Raw genomic sequence first — 26,708 nt, 5'->3', positions numbered from 1 at the left:
GGCTCCAGGCTCTGAGCTGTCAACACAGAACCCGACCTGGGGCTCGAACTCACAGACTGCCAGATCATGACCTGAGCCAAAGTTGGATGCTTAACCAACTGAGCCACCCAGGTGCCCCTTGAGTTAGATCTTACAAGAGAGAAAAGAAGTAATAAGATTACAGCAAAAACTAATAGGACATTTAACACACAGATGCATGTATTTATGCATAACTGGTATAACTCTTTATAGTAACGTTCTACTCTTCTGAAAGAATAATGATGAGGCACTGTTACAGCCTCTTCTCTTGTGATTAATGTGAAGTGTTTTGCTCTAATGGATCACTGACATATAGAATTTCATGCTGTATTTTTCAGATAGTAAGTGCAATCAAAATTAAATGAGAAAAGTGCATAAGAAAGGTGAGCTTATCTCTGGATGATGGTGTTATGGGTGCTTTTCATTTTCTTCTTTATGCTAATCTGCACACGATGATTTTTTATAATGAATGTTTATTAATAGAATAATTTTTAAAGGAATGACATTATACAAGCATACATTTACTGAAGGTTTATAATAAGTGAAGGTCTCTGGGGAAAGAAACAAATAAGCTAACATGCATTACATCATTTGAACCCCTGAAGAGCCCTGTGACACAGGCACCATCACCAGGTTACATGTGAGGAAATCAAGGCTCCAAGGGGTTGGGGACATCCAGAGGTAAGCTCACCAGTGAGCTGCAGGGGTGGGTGACGAATGCGGCCTGCCTCTCCCCTGACCGGGACACATTACAGCCATCCTTAAAGGTCAACCTTCATGGAGAACAGATAGCTGCTGAGTAGGGAAAGAGCGCTGGATGTGGAATTAGCCAAAATGAATTCTGTGCCCAGCTCTACCAACAACTAGCATATAACCTTAAACCACTTGGCTTCTTAAGTGTTCTCAACTACAAAATCAAGGAGCTGGCTCCACTCACCTCTTGTAATCCGACTGATTAAACTCTAAGATCTGGAAAAGATAATTTTACATCATCCTATGGGGCCAGTTGGTTATATATCCAAAGGATATAGTTGACTATGTATCTATTCATTTAATACACTGACTATACATATATAGGCACACACATATACATACATGCATTTGTCATACTGATGATATATCAAATCAAGTTACTCATTCAGATATATACTTAAAAAAAAAAAAAAAGACTTCTCTATCCCACTCCCTACCCCACTCATTCCCCTTTCTCAAGTTTCAAAATGCCAATGAAAATGGTCAAAGATGTCTACACATCAGTAAGTGGTTTAGCTCTCCAGACTGGTCCTCTGCATGAAACACCTGAGCTGATTAATATTTTGGCCATACTGTTTGTTCAAAATGGTTGTGTATGGGGCACAGGCGAAGGAAAAAAAGGATAAATACAAAAGCTATACTGTCCTGGGAGCCAAGCACTAGGATAAGCACCTGATTACCTCATTTGGTCTTCAAATAATCCCTTGAGAAAGGCCGCTTATCATGCCAGATGAAGACACAGAACAGGAAGGACCCACAGCTGAGGACTGATACACCATCTGTCCTGCCCCAGAGCCTATATGCTTCATCCCCACGTGATGTGCACAGAAACCAGACCTCTGTGTCCTACACTCCCGCAAGCACGGTCTTCAATGTTAAAATATTATTGCCTAAATCTTTTATATAAAATCCTTCAAAACAAGTTTGCTCTGCTCCTACTGTGTGGCAAGTGCTATAAAAGCAATGAAAGCAGGAATGGCTCCCTGCTGGCAACTCTTGCCCCCAACGTCTGTTCTGTACAGCAAGAGTGATTGTTTTAAAGCCTAAATTGGATCACATCCTACGCTAACTCAAACCCTTCAGTGGCTTTCTCCTTGCACTTAGAATAAAACACAGAATTCATACTGAGATCCTATAGAATTTCACCTCAATCCTTACGTTGCCTGCCTCACTCCCCCTTCTCTACACATGAGACCATCCTGGCAAGTCCAAACAGAACATTCCTACCTCACACAGCTTGCCAGATTCTTGTGTATATATTGGGGGTGGGGGTGGGGGTGGGGGAAGGATACCCAGTTAAATCAGAATTTCAGATAATGATTTTTTTAAAGTACAAGTATGTCCCATGTAGTCTTTGTCACCTACTTAGAGTTTTAAAAAAATTACTCTTTACCCAAAATTCAACTATCATTGAGTACCCTGTATTTTACCTGGTAACCCTCAGGACTTGGGCATTTGCTATTCTTTCCATCTGAAACACTCTTCCTTCCAGAGAGTTCCGTGTGTCAGTCCTTTACTTCCACACTACGCTCTAACTTCTCTTCAGAGAAGCCTTCCTGACCCACATATTTGGCCACTCTGTGTCCTTACTCTACTTTTTTTTTTTCCCCTTGGAACACTCACTACTTGTGCAAATTATATTCACAGTTTGAGAGGTGAATAATTCAAAGACATGACTTGAGCACTAAAGATATTCATGAGGATATGCTTTTCCACATATGTGGCATTTCCCCATTTTCATCACTTCATGAGAACCTTCCAACAATACAACCAAGGCAGGTGAGACAGGCTTTCCCTTGATCTCAGTGAAGAAGAACGAGATGGAAAGCTATAGGCAACATAGGTAGTTGTATCCAGGCAGGCAATGGAGCCTCATGTGTTTTCTAGAATACGGTACTATTGCCCCCTATCAAGGGAGGCAGGAATGTTTTCAGCAAAAAGTTCCAATGTGCAAGAGGGAGCCAAGGGCTGAGCAATCCAACATAGTTCTCTGGTGGTTAGGGAAGGGTAAGAACTTAAACCAAAGCTACAGTAAGTATTCCACGTGCCAAAAACTAGTAAGGTGCTAAAGACAGCATGTCATAGAGTTTCAAAAATCCATCCCAAATCACTGCAGGAGAAGCAGCGTCAATCTTCCTTCACACAGGAGAGGCAGCAAATGAATTCCTCTGCAGCCAACCACACGGAGACGCACTGACATGCTTCCTATGACCAACCAGCTGTCCCCAGGCATGCTTCCTGCTGTGCAAGGCCCAGTGGCAAACTGGACCCACTGGGCTGCATCACACTTTGATAGCCAAAGGCACCCAATTTACACAAGTAGTCACATTCTAAACGCGGGTAGAGTTCCTCTTCTCTGTTCATGGGGAATTTGCCTGAGGCATAGTTCCAGGCAAATAATGCTAAAGTGACAGTGAGAATAAAACATGGGCAAAAAAGCTGCGTCTTCTAATAAAACTGGTCCATTCCATTCTAACCATCCAATCTGAACCCCTGCAACGCCTCATACGTCTAATATGAAAGAGTATTATCTTCAATTGTTAATAAGTGCTTGAAATACCCCTGGCTTCACATCTCAAACTTAATGTTTTAACAGATTTTCAATGCTACAAATTTCACATTTTTTCTCAAGGTTAGAAAGGTGATAGCTGGGAGAAGTTAGAACAAATAAAACTTCTATTGCCTTTTTTTTAAAAAGCCTTTAAATAAAATATTTCATTCAATAAATATGTATGCCAGACACCATTATTTCTGTGAACAAGAGACAAAAATCTCCCCAGAGATTAATTTCCATGCACTTGTTTTTAATAATGGATGTTAGGGGCGCCTGGGTGGCTCAGTCCGTTAAGCATCCGACTCTGGCTCAGGTCATGATCTTGCGGTTGGTGAGTTCAAGCTCCACGTCGGGCTCTGTGCTGACAGCTCAGAGCCTGGAGCTGGCTTCAGAATCTGTGTGTCTCTCTCTCTGTCTCTCTGCCCCTCCCCTGCTCATGCTCTGTCTCTCAAAAAATAAATAAATGTTAAAAAAAAATTTAAAAATAAATAAATAATGGATGTTGATGGTCACCCCAGGACCTTTGAACTTATTGTTGCCACTGCCCACTTAACACCTCTGCCAGACATGTGCACCTCTTACTCTCTCACCTCCTTCAAATTGGTGCTCAAATATCATCCTGTCATCTTCTCAGTAGGGCATTTCCCTAGTGGTCTATCTAAAACTGACACCATCAGAGCACCTGGCTCGTGTCAGTCGGTAGAGCATGTGACTCTTGATCTTGGCATTGTAAGTTCGAGCCCCACGATGGGTGTCGAGATTACTTAAAAATAAAACCTTAAAAAAATAAAATAAAACTGACACCATCATTCCTCGTAAGCACTTCTTAGTACCCTCTCCTGTCTTATTTTTCTCTACGTCACTTATTGCAATCTAAAAGATATATATTTTACTTTTGCTTTTGGCTGTCTTCCCCTATAAAACATAACCTTAATGAGGAATGTTCACCTTTCTGTTCATTGTTGTATCCCCCAGCACCCAGCAAAACCCGAGAGCAATGAAGGCTTCTGGCACCCAAACTGTGCTCTCCTACTAACAGGAATGAATGATTCTTGAAGAAACGGCCAATTTCGGGTCTAGGGTAGAAATTGTGTAGGATGAATCTGGAAGATTTTGTCATACTAGATAAATAAAAACTATTAGAAACCATCAGAGTCATGTCAAAAGGATTCAGAAGACAATATTAATTGACTCCCATTGGCCAAAGAAAGGGCAGTTTGAGAACCAGTAAGAAAATAATTGGAGTAGATTGAACATATCAAGTATGTTTCAATCAATGACTTCATAATGATAAAACCAAGAAGCATACTAACAAAATACTGGCCCAATGGAAGATGTTAGTAAACCAACAGAGACACAATGGTTCCTATATGAGCCGCCTCTCCTGGCAACTACATACTAGAGGAGGGGTCACCTCTCCTCATCAAGTATTCCTGGTATATTAAGAAGGAACCCCTAATGAATTAATGAACCCAGGCGCCAATCATCAACAGGTGCTAACATCATAAAAACAGAGACACTGGGCACTGTGTGCCTCCTGAGAGAAGTAGACAATACCATCCATGGAGAAGTCTTGCAAAAAAAAAAAAAAAAAAAAAAAATTAAGTCTGACTCTGATCAGGTCTCAGACGTACCTATCAATTTACAGGAAATAAAGTGGGGAGAGAACCTGATTATACAACGACACAAGGATGTAATCATCAGAATTCAGAGTATAACAAACTAAGACAAATGAAGAAGTTTCTTAAAAACAAAACAAACAAACAGAAAAAAAAGGGGGTGGGGAAAGAGATGGAAGGAAACCTAAAATTAAAAAGAGACTTTAGAGACACCAACAATTCTAATGTATGCTCACTGCGTGAAACCCAGTTCAAATAAATAACCTTTAATTTACAAGACTGCCTAGAAAATGCAAACACTAACCTGGGACTATATGATATTAAGGAATTATGTTAATTTTAGATATAAGATGGTATTATTATCAGTTACACTGGGAGTAGATTCAGGATTTCAAGGAGTCTTAAAGATGCATTTTGAAACATTCACAGATCCTAAGACCTTTGGATTTGCTTCAAAATAATGGACCACTGGAGGGAGTAAATGAAATTGGCCATGAATTGACAACTGCTGAACTGAGTCATAGGTACATGGGACTTTGTTATACTCTTCTCTTTGGTATGTTTGAAATTTTCCACATTAAAAAAGTTCAAAACATAAAAATTTTACAGTGATTTTATTGGCATGCAATAGAAATGGCAAGAGACAGTATTGAAAAGTTGGCAAAACACAAATTGGAGGCGACTGCACTGAAGCCCTGTCTGACACATGGGTTTCAAGGAAGGAGCCAAGGGGTGTTGGTGTGGGGTTTGCCAGTCTTGGAATTTTCCCTTCTAATTTTTGTTAAGGCGGCAGGCAGAGCAAGAATTCTAAGCACAAATGATGTCGTATGTGAAACTTACCAACAGGAGGCGTCACCAGAAGATAAGCCTGGAGGAGTGTGGGGGGGTCTGAGCCCACAGAATCAACAGATCCGTTAGGGTGACTGACAAACACTGAGCTGTAGACTCAGGAACTGTTTTAAAAAAATCAATTTTCTAAGGATGCATTAGAATTCAGGTAATAAGAGCAGCGAAAACACACGGATGAAAAAGGTACCAGTAAAGGCTGAGCTCAAAAAGTAGAAAGAAGAAGATCATAAATTTCTGCCACCTGCTTTACTGCCAAGAAATATTATCTCACAGAAAGGGGATTTCCCATCTCAAATGGTTACACGTTTAAAAGGTATGTGTTGGTATTCTCAGGCAACAGTCTAGTGATATTTTTAAAGAACTCCCTGACCTGTCCCAAAATGTTACTTATGTGTTTTCATTCAGGTTTTCTCCCGCAACCGAAACAGTCAATTCTTCATCGCTGCCCACTCTGACAAATTAGTCTATGCAACACCATTTCTAAGTTATCTCTAGCAGCCAACACAGCCCATAAATCCAAATCATTGTACTGGTTATTAGGATTTCATTTCATGCTCGCATTCACAAACATTTAAGCTTTCAACCTTTGCTGTTGGGCATTAATCTTGGCATTAATCAAGGGATTAAGTACGCTGAATTTAAACTCAAGGTTAATAGCATACTCAGCCAATATTAGTTTTACATATTGCCAAGGGAAAACAGAAAGAGGCAAAGACCTTTCTGCCTGTTGTTCGTGAAATAGAAGACACAGATTGATGAGTAAGGCATGAAACTGCTTCTTTTGTTCCTTCATGAAGGAGTCTCACACACCTACATACACACACACATACACACACACTCATTAGTCCAGCCCAAATTGGCATTTGAAGCAACAGGCTTGTATAAATCCTAAGATCCAGCCATCGATCGCTGGGTAATTTGCTTATTTCCGAGCAACTATACATGCAAAGGCAACATAAGTGTTTAAAAAAAACAGCACAAACAAATTAAGAAGTCTAGAAGGGTATGATAGTTGCTAGTTGCTAGAATAACTGTGTAAAGAGAAGAAGAAAACTGTGTGGGTGTCAGGTATATCAGCATCATCTATCAATGTAATATCAAGAGAGGTAAAGAAATTCATTCTAAATTTCCTAAAATCTGTTAGCAGTAAAAGGCCCTGCAGAGAGCTAAGTTAATATACCTGAAACAATGACAGAGTAATTACTTTATAGAGCCTTGTCTCTATGAGGGGAATAGTTACATGGCTCGCAAAAACAGATACAGAGAATAAACTGCCCGATGATCTGGAAATGCAAGGCTGCCTAATGAATCATTCATTCACTGTCACCACTAGGAATGGCTGAGCACCTGGTTTTCATGAGTTACATCCTCAGGAGATCAGTGCTGTTTCTCCTTTTGAGGGAGGGTATCAAAATTTTGAGTATTCAAAAACTAGCAATGAAGATTCATTAATTCAAATGAGCTCAAATAGAGAGCCATATTTCAAACACAACAGGCTTGGAGCATAGAAGTGAATGCAAAGTCAATGGGAGTAAATCACTTATTTACCTGAGTTCAGTTTTCCTTTGACATGAAGGGGCAACAGTAACACCAAGTGCAGAAACACTAAGCACTTGACCTCTCTGAGCCGCTCTGATTTGGCTATTACTCTGAGCGGGGGAGAGGTTTAAGTGAGGTTGTACATTTGAGGTGTCTGGCCTACAGTGGGGCTCAGTAATGTTTCATTCTTCTCCTAATGTCTTCCACCAAACAAGGGCAACACCAAACTCCTTACCACCACATCCAGTCCCTAGTCCAGTGTCAGACACATAGCAAGCATCTGTGGGAATAATGTGGGGAAATATTGATGGTTGCACTTTCTGGGATTTACTAAGAAAGACGTGTAGACTGCAAGTTGGTGAGGGTACAAGCACAAGTTTACAGCCCCATAATTCAGTGGAAGTTGGCACATGGAGACGACCCAGGGGAAGAAAAATGAAGGCAGAGTGCCACCTCCTAGGACCGGGCTGAATCTCAAAGCCTCAATTCAACTGGTGACTGACCGTTGTTACTTCAAGTCCTTTTTTTTTTTATCTGTCAAAGCTCTGAGGTTAAACACAGAGATAGAAGCCAGAACTGGCTCTTCAAGAAGGATTAAGAGGAAAAGTCACTGGTACATCTGTTGATCAAGTAAACAAATCAAATGAAGATGTCTCTCTTAATTGTCTTTCCAATTCCAAGAGAAACCTGGCATATGATATGTGGTTAAATGAAGTAACAAAAAAAAGAAGGAAGGTTTCAAGAAAGCAAGAGGGAAAACAAAACAAAAGCCGAGACCAGAAACCAGATGCTGTCCAGGATTTTTAAAATACTAGCACAGAATTAACTGGCTTTAAAAACCACCTCTAGTCATTTCAGATTAACGACAGCAGGGACGCAATGTTCTTCCACAGCGCCAGCTCACAGCTCCAATGCAAACACAAGGGCCATATGCAGAGAGAAGAAGTCACAGGGAATAGCTGAATTTCTACGTTACCAGAAGTCAAAGGATCTAAAATTAAATTAGAATGATGAATTAGAACCAGAAATTGGTTCTAATTATAAAACAAAATCGAGCTCCCACATAAAATGTCCCCATAACTGAACGCAAATAATGACAATATCAAAACCCATAAAAGTGCCGACCATGTTTACTGAACGTCATCCATCTGCCCAGCTCTATTCTAACCATGTTACCATATACACTCAGGAATTCTCACAGTAGGGTCCTTTAAAGACAAAGTTAAAATTACTACTTTTGAAAGGCAGTATTTGCCATCCAAGAGGCCACAGTGGTGAAATTCTTCTCCAGCTCTTAAAGAGTACCTATTAAGATGCTATGATAAAACACATTTTTTTTTTTTTTTTTTAAAGGCCAGAGTTCCAAGGTTATTTTCAGATTTAAACTAAAAGGGCTTCCTGGTTCTCTCCTCAGGGAAATTCTCTCCACCCTGTCCTGGCTCCACCACCTGCCTCCATTCTTCCTCTTCCATTAGACTCTTAATGAATGCATACCATGGTGCCAAGAAAACTCCTTCTCACCAATTGCTGACATTCATTGAATATAAGGGAGGTTCAGTAAGTGCTCACTGAACTGAATTCAGCTGAACAAAAACAAAAGCCTGATCATCTGCATAAGAAGAGTGAGGTAAAGGTTAATAAAGCACCATTCCACACCTTGGAAAGGGAAGAAATAGTTACAGGTTCTGCAATGAAACACCTGGGCTCCAGTATTAAGACTACATTGGGGCGCCTGGGTGGCTCAGTCGGTTGAGCTCTGGTCATGATCCCTCGGTGCTTAAGTTCAAGCCCCACATCAGGTTTGCCACGGTCAGTGCAGAGCCCACTCCTGATCCTCTGTCCCCCTGTCTCTGCCCCTCCCCTACTTACACTCTCTCAAAAAAAAACCAAAAAAACAAAAACAAAAAAACATTAAAAAAAGAATATATGATTCATCACATCTTTGCTCAGCCCAGTCTGTCCCACACTCATCAGAACCTCACTTTTCTCTCACCTTATCGACATCCTTCCTTCACTCTGAGTTGGGTTGCATGGCAGTTTCAACGGAAGGGAACTGGGTCACCAATAATCGCAGTCCCTTTCCATCTGGACTGTTCTCCCACACCTTCCCAGCTCTGGCTCAGGAGATGGAGGGAAGGCTGACATGGGAGGTAATGCTCTACCTGTAACTCAGTAGCACACCCAACATGCAAACTCTCAGAAAGGCATGAAATTAGCCCCACCTGTCAATCAGGGAGCACAGCTGGACTCTGGCTGAATTCCATCAAGTGGAAAGAGGAAGGCAACTTTTGAAAATTAAACTGAATGAGGAACCTTTTCCTCAGGGCTAGAAAGGTGCTTCTAAATTGACTTCTCACTGGAGTACAGGTTCACCCAAGACCCCAGGCCTTACTCCTCTGGAGAAGGAGATGAGAAGGTGGGGCACAGGCCACCTCAGCCAAAAACATGCTCAAATGCTACAGAATTAATTTGCCGGCAGTCTGCTAATAGGAGCATCACACAACCAACTCTCTGGGCTTTTAATTTCCGAGAGGTATTTTAACTGTCATTAGCTCTGAGGCTTCTTATGATGGCCATGGTGTGACCATGTTAAAAAAAAAAAAAAGTCTCATGGGGTGGCCATGGTGTGACCATGTAAAAAAAAAAGAAAAAAGGTCTCAGTGGATCTTAAAAAGGAAAGGGACAAAAATAAAGAGACACATTGCACAGAATTCAGGGCCATAGGCCCTGTGGCAATACTGGTTTGGCCTCCATCCCCCAAAGCTGTTCCCTGTCACCCTGTGACACAGAAGAGAGGTGCCTGAGTCCCACATGAAAGACTATGTCATTTAGGCTCAAAACAGAGGCATTCTCCTAACTGTGTGGTAGCATCATGGAGCTGTTATTATGGCAATAGCACACGCAAGGGCACATCCTCTGAAATTAGACAGCACCCAGTTCACAAGCCCCTCGGGCTGCTTTTGTCCATGAAGCGTGGAGGGGAAGCCAGCTTTTGATCCCCTACTCAGTTCTTCCCCTGTATGTGTCCCCATATGGTCCTGAATCTACCCCACCTCCACCATTTTCTCCAGGGTGACATGAGAATCATCAAAGCCTGGGACAAATTTCAGATGGTCTGTAAAATGTCCTGCAACACTTAAAAGAAAATAAGCTGCAATTTAAATTCAAGGGTAGAAATGGAAAAGAAGCTCAGATAAAAAGGTAAAAGGAAATAACTCAGCCTGTAAGCAAATTGCTAACTCAGCCAAAAAGCCCAGGAAAAGATGCTCAACATCACTGATCATCAATGAAATGCAAACCAGGGGCTCCTGGGTGGCTTAGTCGGTTGAGCATCCCTTTCAGCTCAGGTCATGATCTCATGGTTCATGGGATCGAGCCCTGCATCAGAGTCTATGCTGACAGCATGGAGCCTGCTTGAGATTGTCTCTCTCCCTCTTTCTTTGCTCCTTCCCTGCACACACACTCACACACATACACACACTCTCGCGTGCACACACACTCTCAAAACAAATAAATAAACTTTAAAAATTTTTAAAAGAAAATGCAAACCAAAGCTACAATGAATTACCACTTCACATCCATGAGCACGGTTACTTCAAAAAATAGAAAACAACAAGGGCTGGAAAGGATGTGAAGACACTAGAAGCCTCATGCCTTGCTGGTGGGAATGTAAATGGAGCAACCACTTTGGAGAAGTGTCGTGGTTCCTCAATAAAATAAAAACAGAATTACCATATGATTCAGCCATTCCACTTCTGGATACACACCCAAAAAAACCGAAAGCAGGGTCTCAAAGACTGAGATGTACAGCCATGTTCATAGCAGCATTATTCACAATTGCTAGAAGGTAGAAGCAACCCAAATATCCATCAATGGATAAATGGATAAGCAAAATGTGGTATATAATATAATGTGGTATTATTCAGCTTTAAAAAAAGAAGGAAAGCCTAACATATGCTATAATATGACACGGATGAATCTTGAGTTCATGATGCGTAGATAAGGCACTCACAGAAAGGCAAATGCTGTATAATTATATGAATAATGAGAGTAGTCACAGGCAGAGTAGTCACAAGTCAAATTAGAATGGTTGTTTCCAGGGACAGGAGGAAGAGGGAATGGGGAGTCATTGTTTAATGGGTAGAGTTGCAGGTTTGCAAGATGACGTGTTCAGAAGGTGGATGGTGGTGATGGTTGCATCGTAATATGAATATACTTAATTCCACTGACCTATACACTTAATGGTCAAGATGGCAAGTTTTATGTTACATGTATTAGACTAGATTGTTTGTTTGTTTTTTTTACTTTGAGAGAGAGAGAGAGGGAGGAAGGGAGAGGGGCAGGAGGAGAGGGGGAGAATCTCAAACAGGCTCAGCCTGGAGCCCCACATGGGGCTTGATCCCATGACCCTGGGATCATGACCTGAGACAAAACCAAGAGTCAGATGCTCAATCAGCTGAGCCATCCGGGTGCCCCTATTTTACTAGATTGTTTTTAACTGAGGAAAGAAAATGTAAATAGCTACATTAGCCCGGGTTTTTTTTTTTTTTTTTTTTTTTCCCCTCAAGGGAAAAAAAAAATCACCCTATTAAAGAGCAGGGAACCTATTAAAGAAGGGAACGACAGGTCCACTATGTAAAAACAATACACAAATTTCAGGCTGAACAACAGGCTCACCACTTACTTCCACACCCTGAAGCCAAAGAAGCAACTCACCTCACTGAGGTAAATAAAGAAAGAGCAGGTGGACCCATCCACTCCGTAGTCTGCGTAGCAGGGATCCGAGCGCCACATATCTTTCATCCACTGAAACAACAAGAGCCAGGTAAGGACATCTACAAGCAGACCATGTTCGGTGGCCCTGTACATCCCATGACAGAGAAGGCTATGAAGAGCAAGGAGAAGTGAATGGCTCAGACTGGGGCCTGAGGTTCATTGTCAGTGAGCTGAGGTCAGGACAACAGATGCCCAGTTTCCAGATGATTCACAGGTAGACGCTGGCTTGAGCTGGGCCTTAGCAGAGGTGCGCAGGGTGGAGGAAGGCCGTGAGACCACCAGGCAGTAAAGCCCAGGACAGGCAGTGGCCAGGTGAGTTTTATCAAGAGCAACTGCCTAATCAAAACCCCTTTCGACCAGAGAGCTACAGTTGCATAAGCCACAGGACAGGTCCTGGAACAGACAGCGTGAATGAGAGCAGGCGTGCAAGGTGTGCATGGCATGTGTGAGTCCCACAGAGGAACCATGTTAATGCGTCTGGGGTTTGCGCTCACCATCCTAAGCATACACTGGAACCAAGACTTTTCTCTGAAAACTAGTGAGTAGGGTTGTGGTCTCCCTCAGGGCAGGCCATATAAAAAGAACTTTTAAAAAAAAAAATTCTAAGAGTGAAAGAGTGTCCAAATGTCTCAGGTTACTCAGCTGCAAATGCAAATGTGACATTTAAATCACAATCTGGAGACCTCGTGGCAGGGGGGCCTGGGGACTGGGGGAAAGGGAAGTTGAGCTCTATATAATGGCAGCTCCTTGTCAATGGCCCTTGAAGGATCACCTGCTGGAGGTTGGGAAAGCCAGGGGGAGGCAGCTTCAAAGACACAGCAGGAGCCTGAAGTGGCCCAGGCTCTTTCACTCTGACCAGTTAGAGCCATTGTGGACTGACCCCATGAAGTTGGCATAAGCACACAAGGGTTGTCATGGCCACAGCCCCAAACTGGCAGAATTGAGGCATCCCTTCGATGACTCCCTTAAAGGGCTTGCTTGCCATCTGTATTGCTGGGGAGTTAGAGAGAGGGGAGGGGAGGAGAGGAAGAGGGTGTTAGTGAAGACAAAAGGTGAAGGGAATGAATAGACATTACTTGGGCCTTACCTTGATTTTCCCCTCGCAGTGAGGGTAGCCATCCATAGGAGGCAATACACATTTTTCTTGAGCTCCATTAATGATATCTGTAAAGATGAAACAGAACAAAGGATACCATGAAGTTTATGAAACACAAACCTACCATCTTTGTAAGCAATGGGCAGGGAAAGAAACAGAAACAGGAAGTCTATACTGGGAGCCATGCTCTGACCTGTGGAAGCTCTCCAGCTGCCAATAGGTCCAGCTGGCCTGCAGTGAGGACCTGGCCCAAGAACAGCCCACCTGTAGGATGGCCAGAGACCTATGATGCATGTGGCCCAGCCTGAGCGGGTGAGCTACACCAATCAGAGGGTTTGCTTGGAAATTTGCAACTTGGTAAGAGAAACCAAACAAGTGGAGAGCAGGAGATGAAGCCATGAGATTGGGAGGGACCACCAGGGCCATGTCAGGCTGTGCAGACAAACTGAGGTCAGGAATACCTTCGTGACATGTGCTTGAGCTGAGAAGCTGGCAAAAAATAGGTAAATAGAACGGTAGTATAGAGGAGGAGAAAGCCACCAGACACATCAGCAAGGTACAGCATCTTCTGGACGTGGTTCTTACATTTCTGCAAAGATCTTCTTATGCTTCAAATATTTCCTCACAGTAAACTCCCTTTCTATTAGCTAGCTCTAGGGGATTCCTATTCCTTTTGATGACAAGAGTCAGAACAAAAAAGAACGCCATTAAAAAGCTTACTGTTTAGTGGTGGACCACAGACAAACAAGTAAACCACTGAACAACAGTGTAATAGACATTATGTTGGGGCGGGCCAAGGGAAGGACACCCACCCCAGTCTCTAGGGTCAAAGACGACTTCCTGGATCTAGTGACATCTTAGTGGAGATAAGAAGATGAAGCAGGAGTATGCCAGGTGAAGGGGCAAGGTAGAGATGGTGTTCAAGGAACAGGCTCCAAATGCAAGGACGCGCACTGAGTCGAATGGAGAAATGGGAGGTACTGAGTGGTCAGAAAGGAAATCAGGCAGGGCCCAAACCAGAAAGACTTCAAGCAAGCACCCTGATAAAGACTTTACTTATTTTTCAAGTGTTTATTTTTGAGAGAAAGAGAGAGATTGAGCGAGCGAGCAGGGGGAGGGGCAAAAAGAGAGGGGGGCAGAGGATCCAAAGTGGGCTCTGTGCTGACAGCAGACAGCCCATTGTGGGGCTGGAACTCATGAACCACAAGATCATAACCTGAGCCAAAGTCAGATGCTTAATGGACAGAGCCGCCCAGGCGTTCCTGCCCTGATAAAGACTTTAAGCTGAGGGAAGGGAAGGGCAGGGCACTGAAGGCTTCTAAGAAAGGAATAGTTAAGATCAGACTTATGTTTAGGAATGATCATTTTAGCTGGAAACTGGGACAGCTCTAAAACTACATGTTTCTCTTTGAGGACCAACTGTATTTTCCAGACACGTTTGGAAAATGTCACAATTACTTATGGCTGACAATTTTCTGTTCAAAGTACTAAGGAGAAATTAGATCCCAAACTACAGTATTGTTTGACTGTGCTGTTGAAACAATGTTGGTGGCTGCTGGGGCTAAAACAGAAATTGTACCTGTCCCTTGAAAATTAGTTCCTCTGACAGTCTGAAACAGATTCTTCACCTCTTGATTCATTGTTCTCATCAACATTCCACCCGCCACGTGGATAACTATAGCATAAAATAAATACCCTCCTTCTCATGGACTGGAGGCAGCGTCATTTAGTAGTGAACATGGACGATATTTAGCTTGTCAGAGACTCTGTTTCTCCGTCTGTAGCACTGAAATAACTGTACCATTATTTCATCCAGCTCTTATTAAGTAAGTTAATATTTGTGCAAAGTCTAGTCTGGCACTCCCAACAGCTGACTCTCGCCACAGACCACAGTGAGTGCTTAAAAAGTTGGCATTCGCTATATAATTCCATGCCACTTATACTCTATCTAAGAAAGCAATATTTCAAAAGCACGGATCTTCTAGAAACGCATTCTCTGCGTTTTTGAGATAAATGCAGGCTTGAGGTGGTACATCTCCCTATAGCTCTCCTCCTTTCTCACTTGTAAGGGGACAGCCAGCCTCAGAATCCACTAACAAATGCCTCACCAAAGGACAGAGGCACTTTTCAGTGACTACTTATCCTATTTTTGTCTCTGATTTTGCTTGGTAACATTTACCAAGCAAATAAATAGCACAGGATCCAAGACAGCAGAGTCTGAAACAGCTGGGGGTCGGGGCAATCAGACATTTAGAGGGATGATTACGGAGAAATTCCCCCCTTCTTTCACACACTATAAGCACTACACCAGTTCCAGACATCCAGAGCCAGAAATTATGGTAACTAGAGACTATAGAGTTAGAGGTATGGTACCATGGAGTGAACAGAAATCACCAGATGGTAACATAAACCAATAAGTCCATGAAGGCCTGCAAGGAAAGCCTCGGTTGCTCACAGCGTGGGTCCTTTCCACAAAGAGTTTCAAGGAATAACAATATGTTATGCCAAGGGTTGGCAAACCTTTTCTCCAAAGGACCAGAGAGTAAATATTTGAGGCTTGGCAGGCCACACTGTCTCTGCCACAACTATGCCACTGTGGATTATAACAGGAAAGCAACCACATATAATAGGAAAATGAATGGGCGTGGCTATATTCCAATAAAACTTTGTTTTCAAAAACAGGCACAGACCCCTATATTTGCTACGCCAAGACAGTCACAAAATGAGGATCCTAGTTGCTGCAAAGATCTGATGAAATGACTTTTTTGAGGACTCCTGCAGACACTCCTCTGCCCCTACCCTTTCGCCACCTGGTTAAAGCCCCGCCCTTGAAGACCCAGCTCAAGATTCACCCACAGAAGAATTAGGCCCAATCCCTCCTTCCCATGCCAAACCAGAATTTAGTTAGGATTTAGTGCTGCCTCCCTCTCAAGTCTCTCTCACAGCAGTGAGTGATCTCGTTCTGTCCTCCACATGTGCCCACTTGCCTCCTAGGATGTAAGGCGGTGATGGGAAGGTTATGTCTCCATGCCCCATCACCAGGCACTCAGTAAGTGCCGGCTGACTGAATAAACACACCTGTTGCACCTGCTTCCCCTCTCCCCGCTGACTCTTCAGTTCACAGACAACCAGACTGAGCAGAGAGACCTGTGCTGGAGCAGCGTTTTTCCTTCTCTTCCACCTGGCAGTTCGTCAATTAATCCATAAGGGTTTTCTTTGCAATTCCATCAATTTATGATGGGTTTTCTATTTAGTTACAGAGTGACGAGTTTGCATAAGCAATGCCATCCAGAAGTGGAGTTAAATGGCTTGAGGCTCTGGGGTTGGAGGGATCCATGAAAGGAAGAAATAGAAAGTGCTGGCCTTCCCAGGGAGGGATGGAGCTACTCCCTAAATCCAACCACCAGTAACCTGACTCCCAGGAAACTGAGCACAACCCCCATCACCTCCCAGGTCCTAAGGGGTCTCAGCACATCTAAGAGGAAAGCTCCCCGTTTTGTTTCGATCACAAAGACGAAAACTCATTCAATGACGTTTTATTAGTCTGTACACAGAAGACACTGCTACCTAGAGAAAGACCCTGCAATATAAGGTTGGTTAAAAAACAAAAATTCAGGTCAAAAAAGGTTAATGTTACCACTTTTCAGGGGAGATTTAGCTTACTATATATTAAGCACTTTCAAAAAAGGGACTGGATTCTTCCACAGTATGTTACTGGAAGCTTCTTCTCTCTGACATTCACCTGATGTTCTTTCTCCCAGTGTCAAATTTTTTCATGGTAAAAGGGCAAGGGGAAAAGAAAGATGATCACGTAAGCAAAGAAGCTCAGCTCTTACTACTGTTCAGGATTCAGTTTCATCCCTTACCCTCCCAAACCAGCCCAAGTGTGTCTTTCACCAAAGACTTCACCTCTGCACTGACCGTATAGCATTGTCAACCAGGTATTACACAAAAGGCAGACAGCCTAGGCGTGAAAATTGTGTTGTTTGATCAGTCACCTGGACCCACACAGTACAGCAGGGGCTTGGATATTGGGTTTAACCTAAGAAAACACTTTTCTTGGGGCACCTGGGTGGCTCAGTCAGTTAAGTATCCAACTTAGGCTCAGGTCATGATCTTACAGCTCACTGAGTTCCAACCCCACAATGAGCTCTGGGCTGACACCTGGGAGCCTGGAGCCTGCTTCAGATTCTGTGTCTCCTTCTCTCTCTGCCCCTCCCTGGTTCACACTCTGTCTCTCTCAAAAATAAGCAAACATTAAGAAAAAAAGAAAACCCTGGGTGCCTGGGTGGCTCAGTCAGTTAAGCGTCCGACTTCGGCTCAGGTCATGATCTCACAGTTTGTGAGTCAGAGCCTCGCGTCGGGCTCTGTGCTGACAGCTCAGAACCTGGAGCCTGCTTCGGATACTGTGTTTCCTTCTATCTCTGCCCCTCCCTAACTTGTGCTCTCTGTCTCTCAAAAAGAAATAAATGTAAAAAACAATTTTTTTAAAAAAAGAAAAGAAAAAAAACCCTTTCTTATGCTCAAAGATGCTCACCACTCAGGAACAACACGTGTGCAGAAGGAACAGAAGTGGCAAAAGAGGTCATAAACACACACAGAGCAGGTGTCCCTGTCAAGTGTGGAGTCAAGTTCTCCGTGACAGTCCCCACATAGGCATATATGCTGAGGGAGAGATGTGCTGAAACAGTGGCACTTTCAATAAATACATGGAAGCAACAGAGACAAAGAGATGGAATCAGACACACTGAGGACTTTTACTCCTGCTTGCCTGCCTCTGAGGAAGGAAGGAGGGCACAGACAGGCTCAGAGACAGTTGACAGAAATAGGTGATGTAGGAAATGAAAATGGGTGCTAACTTCCCCGGAGGTATCACCTGCCTTCCTAAGGTGCTGGCACATACATGGGTACATTTTATACTAACCACAGCCTCCTGAAAAGGAAGGCAGTGACCTCATCTTATAGCTTGGAAAGGGGAAACTTTAAAATCCTCAGCACGTACCTCCAAACTCAGCCCGCAGTCACCAGGACTGTCTCTCAAACGCCCGCTGCCTGCCACGTGCTGAAATGTCAAAGCTGTATCCCTACAAGACATGGGCTGCGCCCTCATGGAGTGGGGGTGGAGGGTCCTCATATGACAGAGCAAGATACACGTTACCTGAGCCAGCCCCCTGGAAAGCAGGACAGGCCTCTCGGTGCTTTGGCCCAGTGCCCAACACAGCACCTGGCACACTGCCAGATGCATAGAACTCTTCTCAACAAACAGATGGACGAATATAACAAAGGAGTGAAAAGCTCAAGTTCCAGAGAAGGGAGTAAGAGAGACAGAAGAAAGGGGGTAGGAGATCCTCATGTCTAGTAACTGTACCAAGCATTTCAAGTTCTGGATTACACATCAATAGAGGCAAAGGAATTTGGGTTTGACATAAGGAAAAATGGCAGGAAGGTGCAGCAATCAAAGAAGAGTCATTTCGGACACATGGAGCAGGACATGGCCTATCCCCCATGTGAATTACTTATATTCACACCTTACTGGATTTTAAAAAGAGTTTTGTGAGAAATACAGCATGTATGTCATCACATTTTACATCCGATGCAAGACTCACTGGGTACCGTACAAGGATCCCTCTATGTTTTAGCTGCCCACTTCAACACACATACACGGAGAGACTGTCGTGTGCTTATTCAAAGCATCGTCAACTACTAACCATGCTGCCTCATGAAACACTCACCGATGCTAACTTCAAGTTAATAATAACTGCTCTTTACTGCTGAACAAGAGAGAAATCAAGAGATATACATATATATTTAAAAAAAAAAAAAGAGGAGGCTGTAATCAGGTGTCATCCTTAATCCTGATTCTATCAAGGCTCCTAGGTGGCGTTGTATATAAGAAACCTGAGTCCATAATCCTAGGCAATGATGATAAAGTGAGAACGTGGAGGGGACAGAGAAGGGGAGGGGGAGGTGGTCATAAGTGAGTCCCACACAGAACAGTTACTTCAGAGTGAAAGCTGACCTTACCAAGAAGACAGCTTCCTCTGTCAACACTCAGTTTTCTGTATATTAATTATAACAAGGATGACTAGTGTTTGAAATGGCACTTGTTTTCAAGTGTGGAACACTGGAGAACATACTTATACAACAGTACCATTAACTCTGGATCTAGAACTGAATATGCATCTGAGAGGTTAAGGATGTCTGATTCTCTCAGAGCTATTTTATAGGGAGGGGGAAGGAAAGTAAAGAAAAAAGTAGGTTAAAAAAAAAAAAAATCTCAGAAACCTCACCCCAGGAAGTTTTAGGGAACTGAGCTTAGTCTCCTCGTCCACTTCCTTTGCCAAAAGCTTAGATAACCATCTACACGAGTGAGGCCTCGATTCCGCCAAAAGGCACCCCACATATATTTCCTCTCAAAAGATAAAGGGTCTCCAGTGATTGCATTTTGTGTGTAGGACAAGGCAGTGTTTCTCTCAGAACACCTGATAGGAACATGCAACCCCGTTATCAGATGGCCCCTGCAGAGCACCCACGTGTGCACGCCACTGGCCCAGCTGTTCCTCGCCATCTGGGAATGGACTCCATCTCTGCGCTCAGCCTGGAGACAAAACTCCTGCCAGCACTTCCATCAGCTGGCCTGGCTTCAGGAGCTAATAGCAATAAATCGGACAGAAATCAGCCATGGTGAAATATAATCTCCCATTAAAAATGACCTCACCGGTCATTCTCAGCTTGGCAAATATTCATTAAGGGCCACTTTACATTGGCATTATAAAAAAAGTGATTTAATTTCTATAACTGAGTCACTCCAGCCCCAGGGTTCATGCGAACAGGAAGCTCTCTGCCCACCAAAAGGAGCCGGGGACAACAGTGGGTAACATACACAACTCACTCACAGACCCTGAGGGATATATACTGGGCACCTTGAAAAGAATGGTGTGTATTTTGTTTTTTAACTTGGGAAGCTAGAAATACAATCATTGTACCAGAAATTTTTACAGTTGCAAAGGACTTCTGAAGCCCTCTCAGCAAATTGCTGATGTTTCCCTGATGCGTTTTACAGAGGTTTACAGAGACGAAGTGCTTTATTCATCCAGTGATTAAGGAAAACTCATTAAGCATCTCCCATATGCAAGGTATGCTACATGTTCAAGCCAGGCCTCTATCATCTAGTCAAGATTATTACCACCACACTGTTCCCAGCTATTAAAAGGCCCACCAGTACCATCACCACCACCTTCACGTTCAGCACAGGGAATCTCAAAAGTCAATAATGAAGACTGAAATGACAAATTCTTACTCCTTGCTACACCTCCAAGGGCCTTATGGACTTGCTCAACACTGAGAGCCTCAGGACTGCCCACACACCAATGCTGTGGGCGTCATGCAAGTCAACGAGAAAATCATATTCAATGTACAGCTTCTCCAGGTACTTTTCAAGAATGGAACCAATATGGAAAAAGAAGGCAGTTGTGAGGACCATGAAAACACAGTAATAGCCAAATAACCCTAGAGTATTTATGCTGCCCTTTGTCATACCCTCTTGCAATATTGTTGTGGTTTTTTTCAGGGTTATCTGCCAAACAAACTTTTAAGTCAGCATTAATAACGTTTTCCATGTTGTTGGTGAAACATAATTAAAAAGAGGACCTTAGCATAAGATTTCCAGTGTGAGAGGCCAAGTCTAAAAGAATGTCTCACACACACACACACACACACACACACACACACACACACACACACCACCCCTCCATTCTGATAACGCTCCAGGCACTTTCTATTGATAAAAACATGTCAGATTCCTAGGAATATCCAGGCAAAAACAGGGTGGTTATCACACACCTAGGAACACATATGTGTAGTGGGCAGAAAATCTGCCACTGACAAGAAAAAGAAAGTTTACCATCATTAGTCATCAGGGAAACGCAAATCAAAACCACAGTGGCATAGCATGTCAGCCAGTAAAAGAGCTATAATTAAAGACTCAGATAGTAACAAGTGTTGGCAAGGATGTGCAGAAATCAGAATCCTCAAACACTGCTGGTGGTAATCTAAAATGGTGCAGCTATTCGGGAAAACAGTCTAGAAGTTCCTTAAAAAGCTAAAAATAAGAGTTACCATCTGATCCAGCAATTCCGCTCATAGGTACATACCCAAGAGAAATGAAAATGTTCTGTCCACACAAAAACTTATACACAAATGTTCACAGTGGCATTATTCTTAAGAGCCAAAAGTGGCAACAAACCCAAATGTTCATCAAGTGATAAATGGATAGACAAAATGTGTCACAGCCATGTGACTATTATTCAGTCATAAAAAAGAATGACATATTGCTTCATGTGACAACATGGATGATCCTTAAAAACATTAAGCTGAGTCTAAGAAGGCAGTCACAAAAGACAAATAATTTCATACATATGAAATGTCTAGAATAGGGAGATCTATAGAGAGAGAAGTAAATTGGTGGTGGCTTAGAATTGGGGGAAGTAGAGGTTGGGAGGGGGTAGTGAAAATTCACAGTACAGGATCTCTTTCTGGGGTGATAAACATGTTCTATAATTGTGGTGATGTGGTAGCACAACTCTGAATATACTGAAAGCCACTGAAATGTATACTTTAAATGGATGAACTGTATGGTACGCAAATTATCTCAATAAAGCTGTTACAAAAAATCATAAAAAAAACAAAAATCTGCCACTGGTTCTTTCAACAAAGACTGCACCTACATGAGCATCTGTAATGCTTTTAGCACCCTCCTAAGAAGTGTGTCTGCAGGAATACAAAGCCATCTTTACCTCGAGGGAGTCTAGAATGTAACTAAAACTCACACAACAGAAAGGGTAGTTAACACACTGTGCAATACAGAATACGGTCTGGCAACAACAGACCACAGATGTGCAGGCAAGAAGAGGAAGAAGCTGAGTGCAGTGGCCTAGACTTCTCAGGCCCCCTGCCCTTCTCTCAGTTCTCATCTCCCTTCATGCCACCGTTTAGCTGAACACCTGGCCACCCAGTTAGGGCCTCTCTTGTAGCTCAGTGGGACTTTGTTTAGGTCAAAGAGATGGGATGGGAGAGGAAATTGTCAGCAACCTCCAACTTCAGGCCAATCCATGTGGCTGAATCTATAGTTCTGGCCCACTTCCTGTGGGCTGGAAGATGGACACGCAACGGCCCGGCAACATGGGGGTCAGGAGTCCTGAAGGGCCGGTGCGGAGCAGCACCGTCAGGCCTGGACTGCTTGTTACTGGGTTATCACATGAAACAGAAACCACCCCGTCTCACTTGAACACTCATTTTTAGGTCTCGGTGTTACAGGAGCTTAATTTGTATGTGTGGTCATCAGCAAACAAGTGAGGTTTCTGTTGAGCTTTAAAGTACAAGTAGGAATAGTCAGGAGGGAATGTGAGAGCTGAGCACACAGACGAACAGCAATAGCAACGGCCAACATGGACAGAACGCCGACTACGCCCTCCTAGAATTCATTCCCGTGCATTATCTCACATCCTCCTCCCAGGAAGCCCAAGCAATAAATGCATGTAATCCCCATTTCATAGAAGACACTGAGGCCCAGAGAGATTAAGTAACTTGGCCAAGATCACAGAATCAATCAGCCCTTCTTAACCCTCTCTGCACATTAAAATCACTTGGGGAGCTTTTAATAAGATACCCCACCCTCCCAAGGTTCTGATTTAAATAGTCTGGGGAATGCTTCAGCCACTGTCCCTTTTTATGCTCCCCTCACCTCAGATGATTCTAATGGGCAGCCACCGTTAGGAACCAGTCGACTAAATGGTAAAATAAGGCAGGGAAACTCAAGAAGAGGAAAGGCCAGAAATGGAAAACAGATTTTTATCTCACATTCCAACTCCCAGAGTGTTCTACCAAAAAAGCAAGTCCATCCCCAGTGGATAAGCATTACCAATCAATCATCAATGTCTGAGAGGGTGGGGAGGGTGAAGGGGGACCAAGTTGGCTAAAGCAGAGGACGCAGGACAAGAAATAAGGTTGGAAAGGGCAAGCTTTTGTAGCACGTCACGCTACAAAATCGTGAATTCCAGCTTAGGAGAACACAATTCGCGTCCACAGGAAACAGGAGGATGGCTGCACACACTTGCAAAGTTGGGTAGAATGGTGTAGGGCAGTAATTCAGAGTCAGTCTCTGAGTAGAGAAGCAACATGCTGAAAAATACGAAATAAAAAAAAAAAATTTAAGGGGGCACCAGCCATAGTTTAAGAATAAAATTTTGACCATAGCACTCTAAAAGATACTACTGTATGAAGTCTTCAGGAAAAGAGTTTATACCTAAAGTGAGTTGTCATCAAGGAGTCAAAATGTGTCTTTTGCTGGTCAGGAAACTCAAGATATTCTTCAACACAGGGTCTATAAAGACAGTAGTCAAGGTTCAACCCCTCCTTTTCATTGATAGCAGTTTCTAATGCCTTTCTTAAATTGCCCTTGAAAATGTCATTTTCACTTAATTAAACTCTCACTAGTGCCTACTTTGTAAGTAAGTAGTAAATCCTTTGCAAATTTTCACAGGTATTTTTAAGAGGACAAGACATCAGCCTCTCAAGTTATAAAGCCATAAAAACCTGTGCTCTCTAATCTTCAAATGGTAGATTAATCCTCTCAAAAAATGCCATCATGGCCACCATGCTGGATGCCTTCTCACTAGGAAGAAACTTCTTCCTGGAGGACGCATGGTAAAACATCCTAAGACAGAGCAGCACTCCTGTACGCGGTTATTTTCAAATACTTGACCACATCCCAGCCTCAGCCATGGAAATGGTAGAAAAGGTGAGCAAAGAATTTGTACTGTAAAGGGCAGGGCTGGAAGGGTCATCTAAGAGACCTTAGCAGGGAATATCTCTCTACAACTGACCAGCTGGACAACCCAGGCAAGTTAGTGAACCATCACGAGTCTACATTTCCTCATGCAATAAATAAAGTCAGCAAAACCTTCTACATCTGAGTTACCACTTCCATGCCAGGTACTATGCCTGGTGTTCATTCTACTGCTTCACGTCACCCTCAGGACAACCTTCAAAGTCAAATGTGGAATGCTGAGGGAGATAAGACCATGAGGAAGAGAGACTGCCTCCAACACACAGAAACGTCCCCACACCAGCTCTCATTCACTCAATTCATCTATTTGCTCACTACCCTTGTCCTACTGTCTGCATACACTTTATGTCTGTGTTGCCCATCTCTGATTCATTTTATGTCACAATGTTTGGGAGAGTGTGAGATACAGGCAGTGATTAAAATGCTGTAGATTTATGGAAGGAAAAAAAGTTCAAGTCTTTTGAAATAAATAGCACAACAGCATGTACTATATATTCTAATAGCTCTGGGATTAGAAAATAAAACTGAGTTTGCAATATGATTTGGATAATCAGAGTTCTCTTTATGCATAAATCTACATGTATTCATTTCTATGCAAATGCCATATTCTGTAAGTTTATACTTAATTTCTGCTATCATTTCTTCTGCAACAAAATGTTTTTTAGCATTTTAAGTAATAATATAAGGGACATAAAATATTCCACATGGGTACTATACACACACACACACACACACACACACACACACACACACACACACACAGTTACAATAAATGAGCACAGCAGTCATTAAATTGGGAGAATACATGAAAAGCAAAAGAAAGAAAAAGGAAAACAACAAAAGAAAAAATTATACTGATGTCATATTTCCAGGAAATAAAGTTTCAGTAGGTAATATTTTTCAAAATAACATACCATACTGACAGATTTGGGTGCATCCCGGTCGTCAATTTATGTTTAAGAAAATATGCTGGAAAGTAGGTGACAGTCATTAAAAATTCAACATTATGCTTGCAAAACTACATCAAATACTCAGGTTGGGGACCCAAAGTGATTTTTACATCTATTTTTTTTCCAATAAGCCAGGTAGCACACAGCCCTTGCTTATTGGAAAAAAAAATAACTTGCCCTTCTCACATGAAGTTTACTGGTAGAGAAAGAAAGCATAATGCCCCGGTTGGAACAGCAGCATGCCCCTGGAGCGTGGAGTGTATGCCCCTTTCTTCATCTCCTCCAAATACAAGTGATTCCATTTTTCATCTAAAACAGGTGACTTAAGCAAAGCTCACACGTTTCTGACTGTTCTCTCAAATTGCCAAAGGTGCTTGGAGTTTGGGTTTTCTTAGGAAACTAGAGAAATGTTTACACTGTGTGTATGTGTGTGTGTGTGCGCGTGCGCGCGTGTGCACGTGTGTTTATTTCTTTGTTGAAATTGAAGAAGAAAGGGAAGGAATACAGGGTTAGTAACTGTGGGAGATGGGCTAGGCTATTTTAATTGTACCAACTGTCAAAAATAGGTGTGTTCTTTCCACATTACACAATGACCCTTTTTTGAATTGCCTGTCACAAGCCTTTATGGCAGCTGCTATAAAGGACAGAGATTCTAATTGGACACCCAAGACATCTACAGGCAACAAGGAAGTATTTTGATTATTCTTTACATAGGCGATCAAGATAAATTTTTATTTTCACTCTCTCATAGGAACTGAGGTTTTCATTTTGTTTTGGTTGCTTGGTTATAGCTTCCATTCTCCCTTTTTAGCATGGAAAAATAAATTATAAGTTAATTTAGAATTAAGATGACACCCTGATAGTAAGTTTGGGCTATTGGAAAAAGAAACTGAAAATCAAAAAAAGAAGCTAACGTCTCAGAATACTGAGGATGTAAGTTTGAAGAAAGGCTGAGAGCTGCTTAATTTTTAGGTCTCATTTGACTTACCCAGAGTTGCATGAAATCTGCTAGGCCATTGGCATGAAACCTACACACTATGCCTGTTAGATAGGTGCTTGGCTAGGTAGGTCTCTTAAAAATGAGGCTGTCTTACAACTTAATTCCTTTTACCTCTCCTGGCCCTTAGTAGGTTTTTCTTCCTGTGGAAAGAAATCATGCCTGGTATTTAGACCATGTAAATTTGGACAGGGATACTCAGCTTATCAAGTTATAAGAATAATGTGCATATTCTTACATACTGTGTTACCCTGAAATCCTATTCATTTACTCAATAGAAAAGACTAGTAAATGAAACTCAAAGGTTTTCAAATGCCTGGGAATTTGTTTCAGGAAGTGGTCTATCCTTAGACTGGAATTTTCATTTTTAATTCAGTCAGTTCTTGGAGGGTTCTCATCTTCTAGTGGGGGGATTACTACTTGAAGATCTCCTTCAGAAGACCCGTCTCACCATGCCAGTATCCAAAACAAACTGCACTCACTCACTCCCTAGCCAAGGTGTCCAGGGCAGAGGGAGGGGCACACTCTCCTTGCCAACCTAGAAATGGTGGTTATTGTACCAAAAGCAAAAAAGACCTGACATACATACCAAGGGGCAGGAGAACTTCAGAGCAGTGATAGGAAAACAACTCAAACTGTTTGCTGGCCGTGGCAGACTGCTAAACTGCCCTACTAGGGCAGTAACTAGGTGATCAATTTAATTTGGGATTT

At 42.6% G+C, this 26,708-nt stretch overlaps 1 protein-coding gene across 7 annotated transcripts in view; it reads right to left on the bottom strand.

The window, feature by feature from the left end:
• Positions 1-26,708, bottom strand: part of MGAT5 (alpha-1,6-mannosylglycoprotein 6-beta-N-acetylglucosaminyltransferase) — a 336,396-nt gene that overhangs the window by 124,208 nt on the left and 185,480 nt on the right. For 6 of the 7 annotated variants that reach the window (XM_086715203.1, XM_086715204.1, XM_086715202.1 and 3 more), the window contains 3 exons: positions 19,738-19,854; positions 13,196-13,272; positions 12,049-12,138 (listed from right to left, as the gene is read on the bottom strand). In XM_086715203.1, the coding sequence (XP_086571329.1) occupies positions 12,049-12,138; positions 13,196-13,272; positions 19,738-19,854 (284 nt within the window). The remainder of the gene's footprint in view (positions 1-12,048; positions 12,139-13,195; positions 13,273-19,737; positions 19,855-26,708) is intronic. The other variant, XM_086715207.1, reaches the window with a different exon arrangement.

The sequence above is a fragment of the Puma concolor genome, chromosome C1, assembly GCF_028749965.1.
Source record: "Puma concolor isolate L17-30 chromosome C1, mPumCon1.1.hap2, whole genome shotgun sequence".
NCBI classification, from domain to species: domain Eukaryota; kingdom Metazoa; phylum Chordata; class Mammalia; order Carnivora; family Felidae; genus Puma; species Puma concolor.
Note: the sequence above shows the minus strand (reverse complement) of the source record. Positions and strands in the feature narration are given on the sequence as shown.